This window comes from Cyclopterus lumpus, chromosome 9, assembly GCF_009769545.1.
Source record: "Cyclopterus lumpus isolate fCycLum1 chromosome 9, fCycLum1.pri, whole genome shotgun sequence".
In the NCBI taxonomy this organism is placed as follows: domain Eukaryota; kingdom Metazoa; phylum Chordata; class Actinopteri; order Perciformes; family Cyclopteridae; genus Cyclopterus; species Cyclopterus lumpus.
The window spans coordinates 6,175,324-6,185,095 of NC_046974.1; the positions used below are offsets into that span (position 1 = coordinate 6,175,324).

The 9,772-nt window shown below is 42.4% G+C and overlaps 1 protein-coding gene across 1 annotated transcript; it reads right to left on the reverse strand.

Moving 5' to 3' along the window:
- Positions 1 to 249: 249 nt before the first annotated feature.
- Positions 250 to 5,653, reverse strand: LOC117735866 (kelch-like protein 20). The gene is made up of 6 exons (XM_034540760.1): positions 5,538 to 5,653; positions 4,720 to 4,850; positions 3,392 to 3,575; positions 1,710 to 1,853; positions 1,191 to 1,324; positions 250 to 257 (listed from the first exon to the last, which is right to left on the reverse strand). The coding sequence occupies exons 1-6, from the start codon at positions 5,558 to 5,560 to the stop codon at positions 250 to 252; spliced, it is 624 nt and encodes a 207-aa protein (XP_034396651.1). The 5' UTR covers positions 5,561 to 5,653.
- Between the last annotated feature and the right edge of the window lie 4,119 nt (positions 5,654 to 9,772).

Sequence of the window (9,772 nt, forward strand, 5' to 3'; positions counted from 1 at the left end):
CCCGGCCACGTAGATGTGGCCCAGGTACACGGCGCAGCCGGCGCTCTCCCTGGGACTCAGCATGTGGGCGCATATCGACCAGGTACCGTCTACAGGGTTGTATCGCTCCACTGGGGGACATTTAGAGGATAGCAGGAGTCACAAGAGGCCACGTATACCGTTTAGTACACGACTGCACACACTGTATGAGTAACAGACTCGCAGACAGGCAGAGCTTATATTTATATACACTGAAATGCTTATAGGGTACTATGAAACTACAGGAGAAAAGCTGGAAATTGTCACGCAAGATTTATTTGGATCTATTTCTTTTTCAATAGAAGCCTGTTTAGAAATGATTACAACAATAATAACAGTGAATGCTTGATGGGATCCCAACAAAGTTGTGGGAATTTCACTGACGTGCTCTTCTCACAGACTGAAATAGTCAGTGACAAGTGGCAATATAACCCCTGTTTATCTTTGGCAAGAGCACAGGGCTTAAGAAAGCCTGTGTGTGTGTGTGTGTGTGTGTGTGTGTGTGTGTGTGTGTGTGTGTGTGTGTGTGTGTGTGTGTGTGTGTGTGTGTGTTAATGTGTGCGTGTGACTACGGGCTAGAATAAAAGGTCAAGTTAGTGGTTATTTTTGTGTAACTAAAGTTCTGCCACACGTCAAAAAGCTGTCAACGGTAGCTGAGATTTAAAACAAAGAAACTCATAATAATGGTGGGAACAAGTCAAACCACGAAATGCCTCGAAGCACAAAATAACAGTTCGCTATTCGTAAAGCATCATTCCCATATAAATAAATGACCGGTATCCCTTTTAAGCTTCTTTCATGTGTTATTCTTTTCTTAAAGCGCTACTTTGTACGACTGTAAAAAGTCACATCAACGCTCTATAAACTCAAAAGGCGCTGGTGTTTGTAGTTAGATTTTTAATTGAGTATTCCAATGAGAATTTAAAGAAGTGCCCGACACCATGAGTCAGTAAACCCATTAGTCGATAGAAAGAAAATTAATCACTGGCAATTTTGAGAATTAATTAATCCTCTGAGTCGTTAATCAAATTTTAAACAAAACAGCCGACGTTAGCAGGCTTCTTAAATGTGACGGATTTGCTGGATTTCTTTCTTTTTTTGGTGGGGGGGGGGTTCATATAATTTGAAGATTGATGACGTCTCCTCTTTTCCTTTTAAGCCACGCCTCTCACCCGAGTTCAGAGCCATCTCGCCGTCGCTCCCCCCGATCACGTACAAGTGACCCCCCAGCACGGCAGCCACCGCTCTGGTGCGCCGGCCCAGCATGGCGGCCTGCTTGCTCCATGTGTTCATCTGTGGGTCATACCTAGAAGAAGAAGAAAAAAGACAACAACAACAACAACAACAACAATGAAGAAGGTCATCGAGACCAATTTAACAAATGGTTTGTCAGCCGTTCACGTTTTATTACACAGCTCACATGAATCATGTTCCTTCCTCTGACTCCGTCGCTTCACATTTCTCTCAAAGTTGATGAGATGTCAGGTAATTAAAATCATTCCCTGCTTTCATTCTCGATGTATGCAAGACGCAGCCTGCTTGTGTCTGAAAGCGTGCTTTAAACATATATTATTTATTACATATTTATTATTTATGAAATAAATGGTAGCGCCACTTAACGTCAAATAGATCCCCCTTTGTTTACATAAGCTGATACATTTAAAATACCGTGTAGACCTTTCGCAGCATACCTCTCCACAGTGTTCATGGCAGCGATGCCGTCGTGGCCTCCGATGGCGTACAGGTACCCGACCATCGCCACCAGACACACTCCGCTGCGGGGGCTGCTCAAGGGTGCTACATCTGCACTCCAGCTGTCTGTGTCGGGGGTGTACCTGATGGGGGAGGGGGGAGGGGGGGGGGTTCAAGAGGGCAGGGGGGCGTCAAAAAAACTTGAGGAGAACCCGACACAGAGCGCACCGCCTTCTGAGAGACGCATTGGCACTGGGAGAAAGAGTTTGAGTGTCTCCTCTTCACTGGAAGGCTATTAAATATGTTGTTCCTCTCCATCTGAGGCCATTAGATGAACAACCCACATCCCACTAAAACAACATTTTCTCCTAATTGGCAAATATTCTCGCCTTGAGTGGCACGTTCCCCCAGAAAATATTAGAACTGTGACCACCCTTCAAGAAATTGGATGCACTCTGGGAACCACGTTGAGAGTTACAGCTGGTTTGGGTCAAGCCAGCGGGGGGGGGGGGTCAAGTAGCTGGAATTCAGTTAAGGAGTGGCTGTCTGTGGGAAGTGGGGGCAGAGCCAGCTTATTTGAGATATTTGAGTATAGGAAATGGGAGGAGCCTCATGCGACGGTACCAGTGTGTGTGTGGGTGTATGTGTGTGTGTGTGTGTGTGTGTGTGTGTGAGAAAGATGGTTTGTTTTTTCGTGAGGAATAGATACCCTGGTAACATTGAAGGGATTTTTTTAGCTTTATCCACAGAAGAAAAAAAAAAAAGGTTAATAAAATGCCAACAGTTCTCTCTGTGAGTTGTTTACAACATTCGTGTGTCATGTGACATCAGGCCCTTCGTAGGAAAGAAAGGAAATCCTGCAAATGTCGGGTGGTCTCTTGCTCACTAAAAAGATGGCTTGTGGTTTAATCTAATTGCTGCCTCGATGCTGACCTCTGCTGGCCATTGATGTAAACAACAAGAAGAAATAATTAAAACAAATATAGTGATAAAGTACTCAATAAAGTACTCAGTAAAGGGTTCAAAAAGAGCAGCTTATTATTCTCGTTAAATCACAAACCTCAGGTAAATAGTAATGTAGGCCATATTGAGTGGTGAGTGGGGAAGGTGCCTCACACCACTCCTCTAGTGCACTAGTCCCCATGCAGGCTGGTTGAACCACGATCTCGTTTCATTCGCTGGATAGTAAAAATTCAGGAAATCATGAATTCAGCAACTCATGAGCACTTTTTAAAATGAGCAGGGGGGGGGGGGGGATTACCCACAGTCATGTGATGTTGAGGGTTAAGATTTACATCAGACTTTATATGAACGAGGCTTAGGTTAGGTTAATGTATTATTATTAACATTTTTTTTATGTATGCTGAACATAATGTTATTAATTTACCAGGAATATCCCACATGTAAACGTCCACAGTTTACTTGTGGATATTCCTTTTTTGATTCAGGGTGAATTCACATAGTCATCTCTGTAACAGCCATCTTTTGGGCAAGATAAGTCTTTTTTTTTTCTTTCTTCTTCTGTCTTTTCTTTTGCACAATAGTTCCCGTTTCTTGGTTGAATCAAGTTCCATAAGCAGGAGGGCGGAGGTTGCACCATGTGGTTTGGACTGCAACCTTGAGATGCGGCTGAAATAATTGCCAAATGAAGAGACACCGAGGAGCACGCGCTGCCTCTCACCTCTCCACACTGCTGTAGCATCTGACGGCGTCTTCCCCTCCCACCGCGTAGATGTGGCCTTCCAGCGTGCCCACGGCCACTCTGCCCCGGTTGTTGACCATGCGCGCTGCTGCTCTCCACTCGTTGTACTCGGGGTAGAACTGCTCCACCAAGCAGCACGGGTCGTCTTGGGTCCATCCCCCGACTGCCGGCGCAAAAAACAAAAAAAAAAAAAACAGAGACGCTCGTTATTTTATTACAACTCACCTTTCAAAAAAAATAAAAAATAAAAAACGTGCGACCGAGCGCCACCGAGGCCTGTCGTCGTGGTGCTGCCGCGAGAGGGAAATTCATATCTTTCTTATGGAATGAACTAGAAACGTCCATCGTGTCATTCTGCAACAGAGCGTAGAGCGAAGAAAGATTTCATAACACAGAAATTACAACTTTTTTGCATTTCTCTATATGCTGTAGAAGCATTAAACGCATTAAAGCATGGGTACATTAGTATTGAGCTGTCCCCCCGCCCCCCCCCCCCCCCAAACTTGGTTTCCATGGTAATGCTTGGCAGAAAAGATGTGCGGGATGCAGGAGAGTGAAAAAATCGCCAAAGTGAACTCTAAAATATGAGCTATTAATAAGCCTGCAAATGCACAGACGGGTGACAAATAGAAAAGAGGCCCTATATGCTTTGTGGTTTGACGGTCGTGGTGGAGAGAGCGTCGTCTCGGGGTCGAGGCCCACTGAATGCGAAGGTCATTTTAGTCACATCATTTCCTCTGAAAATCCTGTGTCCTCTTGTGGGCCCGTATGGAAGCTTTTGTTGCGTGTGACTCATTCACCGAGGCTTGTTTTTAATTTGTCACCTGTCAGCATGTTTCTAATGGTCCTGGGATACAACATGAGGCTCTTGCATTGATACAGTATGTAATCAGCAGCTCCCTGTGAGTGGTTTGGTGCTGCCAGCCTCTCTGTGATGTTGTTCTGGAGGCTGATGTAATGACTCTCATCATTCACCGCGCGCGCTGTGCGTAAATGGAGAGAACTTTGACGCTGTTTGATAACTATTTTGTTAGCTATAGCCATTAAATATTATCAAGAGATCATCTCCAGCACGTGTCTCTTTAACAGACTGGAGCAATTACAGTAAAAGGTGACCTCACTGTGTGTGTGTGTGTGTGTGTGTGTGTGTGTGTGTGTGAGATCATCGATCAGATTTATTCATTTAATTAGCATTGCATCCCGGGCCTTTCCCCAATAACCGCTTTTGTGGAACGATGTGTATGCATCGTACGATAAATCGGTAACTTTTTCCCATTTTCATGTCCTGAAGTTCTGCATCGACTGACCCATAAACATCGAGTCGTTGAAGACGTCTTTGGGGGGCAGTTTGCTGAGCTGCCTGCGCCCGGAGAGGGGGGTCCCCACTTGGCTCTTTTTGATCGTCATGTGGCGCGACTCTGGCTGCTCCAGCGCCGCCCTGAAACACACATAAAGTAGACCGAGTTATTACATTTTTATCATTCTGTAAAGATAAACTGTTTTTTTACCAATATACCTTTTTTTTTAATTGTCATGTTGTTATTATTATGTTGTGTTTTTAAGTTAGTTATTGTCAAATGCACAACAAGTGCAGAAAAGCAGTTGCTGGCAATGGATATCTTAGATCCGAGGCTCCCTCAAACAATTGATACGTATTTTTATTGAAGACATAAAATAGTGCAGAAGTTAAGATATAGGAATACATATAATAAAATAGAAAAAGAACTTGGAGTATAGATATAGGTGTACAGTAACTGCAAAGAATTAGCAAAGAGTAAATGTATCTGCATAATGAGAAGTATCTCTTCTCTCTCTCTCTCTCTCTCTATATATATATATATATATATATAGAGAGAGAGAGAGAGAGAGAGAAAGAAAGAGAGTTTTTGTACGTTTAACAAAATACCATTTAGCATCTCTTTTCAAATAAACAATTAACTTGTAATTGACAAAACAATAAAACATGGGGATGTACAATTATAATATCACCTCCCAATGTTTCTTCCAAGTGCTAATTATATTGCTGCAATTACACAAACGATGATGAATGCCCTTTAAAGTTCCACTTTGCATCTCTTAAACGAACCGGCACACAGAAGCTCTTAATCCGGATGAATAATCTTACCCTTGTTCGTTGTACATCCCCATGTTTTATCTCCCCAGTGCTTTTGCCTCTCAGCAGCACCGTGGTGTCAGTCAGGTCTCGGGCCTCCTGTGCTTTATCACCACACGCCGCTCTACCACCTTGCCACTACTGCCTGTAACAGCGTTCCGCTTCCGAGAAGTAAAAACCTCCTCCCCGATAACCCCCACGCAAATTCCCCAAATGATTCATCCCACCATCCCTGCAGCCTGAAACCCAATCCCGCTCTCACACAGCCTACTTCCAGCCTCCTTTCGACAAATGTCACGCACAAAGAATTGTCCACTTCATCTTAGGTTCAGACGAGACTCCAGCAGAGCGCTATAAATTCTGACGGGTGTGAGTTTAGACCAGGAACAGGCAGCCATGTGTTGTGGAGGGTCAACAGTTTCGAGGTGCGAGGTTACTGTCGAGGCTTTTCCTTCTATTTTACCCTCGATGCATCATTAAGGGTGACAGAAGCGTTTCACATTCTCACCACAGGGCTGCAGATATTAGTTACTGTCTGAAAAAGGACCGCGTCAGCTCCCTCCTGTAAATCTCCCCCTCGTTACGTCACATCTTCGCGTGACTACCTGTGCTGCGGGACGCCGATATTTATAACTGTTTCCAGCGGAAACGCCTCAGATGGTGAGGTGATTCATCTCATGTAGGTCAAGGAAGATAGGTCAAATGCAAATGATATGTAGTCACTGCTGGTCTGTTGTCAGTACATGGCGTCTAAAGGGCTGACTTTGTTTGAGTCTTTGGCATTATGCAGATTACTCAAAGACATAGATGGATAGGTGGATAGATAGAAGGATAGATAGATAGATAGATAGATAGATAGATAGATAGATAGATAGATAGATAGATAGATAGATAGATAGATAGATAGATAGATAGATAGATAGATAGATAGATAGATAGATAGATAGATAGGTGGATGGATGGATGTATATGTATATAGCTAGATAGATATATGTACATGTATATAGATATAGATAGATATATGGATATGTATATAGGTAGATATACATAGATGGGTGGATAGATGGATATATATATAGATGGATATGTATATAGGTATATATATATAGATGGATATGTATATAGGTAGATATACTGTATATAGATAGGTAGATATATGGATTGATAGATAGATGGATAGATAAATATATATGTATATAGATAGATAGATAGATAGATATATGTATAGATATAGATAGATAGATAGATAGATAGATAGATGGATAGATAGATAGATAGATAGATAGATAGATAGATAGATAGATAGATAGATAGATAGATAGATAGATAGATAGATAGATAGATAGATAGATAGATAGATAGATAGATAGATAGATAGATGGATATGCATATAGGTAGATATACATAGATGGGTGGATAGATGGATAGATAGGTAGATAGATGGATAGATAGATAGATAAATGGATAGATAGATATATAAATAGATTGATAGATAGATAGATAGATAGATAGATAGATAGATAGATAAATGGATAGATAGATATATAAATAGATTGATAGATAGATAGGTAGATAGATAGATAGATTGATCGATCGATAGATGATAGATAGATTGATTGATTGATTGATTGATAGATGGATGGATAGATAGATACCCAAACCAGAAGAAGCAGCTGCTGCTGTTGACGAGGCCTTCAGAGTTTCTCCAACAAGAGATGAGTGTGAGGTCTTGAGGTATGAAGACAGACAATAGATCCCTCTAATTATCCAGATATGAGTAGCTGAGACTTTCCTGTAGATTACAGTTTCCTCCTTGGAAAGGTCCCGAGCGTACACCAGTGAGACCCCAACACTCTGCTGTCAGCTTTCCTTTTGCCACTTTGTGAACCTGGCAGCTTGGTGACACCCAGCCGCCTGGGGCCACTTGAGCCATTCGGCTGTAAAATCAAAAATCTTTAGGAGGTCAGGTGTTTATTTAGGTCTGTGAGGCTTAAAAAAAATGCTGACAGGCTGCCTTCTGGACCATAAACAGGTTCTTCATGTAAAGTGTCGGCAGTGTCTTCTTCCTTGGACCGCATCAATGTGGAGAAATAAAAAGTAAAAAATATCAGTGGGTTACTGGGTAGAACATTTATTTTTAAAGCCAGTGGGAGAAATCCAGATAATTAATCAAAGCCCATTACCTTTTTGTGTTAATGTAAAATGCTACAACTTTTTTCAATAAATGGTGTTGACTCAGACATTCAAATAACTAAGGCGGATGTCATGAATCAGGGGCTCAGTCTGGTACAGATGGCATTCAAAATGAGGAGCAAAAGGTAAATGAAATAAAGTTATTCTAATAGACATGGAGGGCAAACTAAACACAGCAGTCAGTGGAACTGAACTGATGGACCTTTTACAGAGGAACAGGTGGTGAGTTGTTTCTTTAATCTTCTCAGTATCTATGTCATGGTGGATGACATAAAGTCTCAGGATACATGTGCTCTTTTAAGGTTCAATCTTACTCAGATTCTAATAAAGAGCATAAGAGAATATCAATGATATATTTCCGCTGTCAGTAAAGATATGACTCAAGGCCTGGAAGCATAGGAAAACAATTAGCCTCATCCAACAGCTCCACAACTCTCTTTCATAAGTTCCTTGCGTATTTAAAACATAGAAACAGAGGATGAGGTGTTTATTTTCGAAGGAGTTATGTAGCTCGTGCATTCGAGCTATATCTTGACCAACAGCTGAGTGCCTTGGAATGTCCTCGCACTCATAAATCTGAACAAAAGCCAGGTCACGAATGCCTCTGTGCGCGATAGCCAACGAAGGTCGCCCTCCGTCATTTCGAGACGCGAGTGACGTCATTTGCACGACAGCGTGGTGGCGAAGCGTGAGGGAAGACCGCGAGCAGCTGACTCTCCGGATTGGTTTGACCTCCCACAAGCCAGAGGGCCCCTCTGCCCCTCCCCCACCCCCCCCCCCCCCCCCCCACCCCGGCCAGCCCGATGACAAGCCAGCCGTCCGGCAGCTGCCTCTGGAGACCTCTCTGCCAATCACAAGTCATAACAATGAAGCATGTAAGTGATGTTCAACCTTCACACGTCATCATACCCCCCCCCCCCCCCCCCCCCCCCCCCCTCTTCACCACCACCAGATACACTCTGGTATGTGTCTGAGGTGGAAGCGGTGGAATGCTGGTTGGGTATTTGTGTTGCCGGGTAAGGTTGTTGAAGATGTTTTATAGGAGAAGGAAAGGATTAGATGAATGGATTTACCTCTTCATGGAAATGGAAAGTGTAGAGTTGAGTCTGGAAGTCTTATTAAATATAGCATGGTCCACAGAAGGTCTGCAGGCCTTCTATGGAAATGAGTTATGGTCCCCTTTAGTGATTTTATCCTCTGTCAAATGCATGCATAACACCTTCTATTTAAAATCTTGTCAGGTCTCAGGTATTTGCGTAAACAGTACATAAACATACTTTATTGAATCTTGGTTTTATTATCTGCATATTAACAGTGTACAGTCTTTAAAGCACGTCTTACACTGCATGGTTTTATGACCCTCCGAGAAGATTTTTAAACATATTGTACTATATCCCACTAGCAAATGTGCCAATGGTCATTATCTGAACTTTATATTGTTTATTAAATGTGTTTTTTACTAAATCATATCAGATGTGTGTCCAGTTAGTGCAGCCTCTTTACATGTCCAAAGTATGCTATCAAGTCAACCATTCAACTAAAACCCTCACATTTGGCATGTCTCTCCATTTTTGTCTTATTTTTGTGTTTGTCCATAATTTGTAAAGCACTTTGAATTACATTTAATTTGGTTGAAAGGTGCTCTATAAAAAAAAATTGATTGACAAACTGTACATTTTAAAAAGTAGGACAAGGGCTGATTAAGATAAAGGCTGCGTTTCAGTACTAAAAACATTGTCCCTGATGTAAGTTGCCGCAGTGTCGATGCAAAGAATCGTCACTCTAGAAAGGTGAGGTTGGTTGTGGAAATGTGAACGGCCATTTTATCACCGCGTATCATCCCACATGGATTCCTGAGACATAATGCTTACGAATGGAAAGCGTTGTGTTCCTGCGTGAAACATAAAAAGTGTCTTTTGTGATCATATTTTCAGTCCTTGTTCCTTTTAAAATGGGCATGACTAAGTCGACCCCCGGTCCCGTTGGGCCGACCGTGACCCCGTACGCCCTCTACCGTCTTTAAAGGTTGTGCAGATGTCATTTTGCAGTTGTAA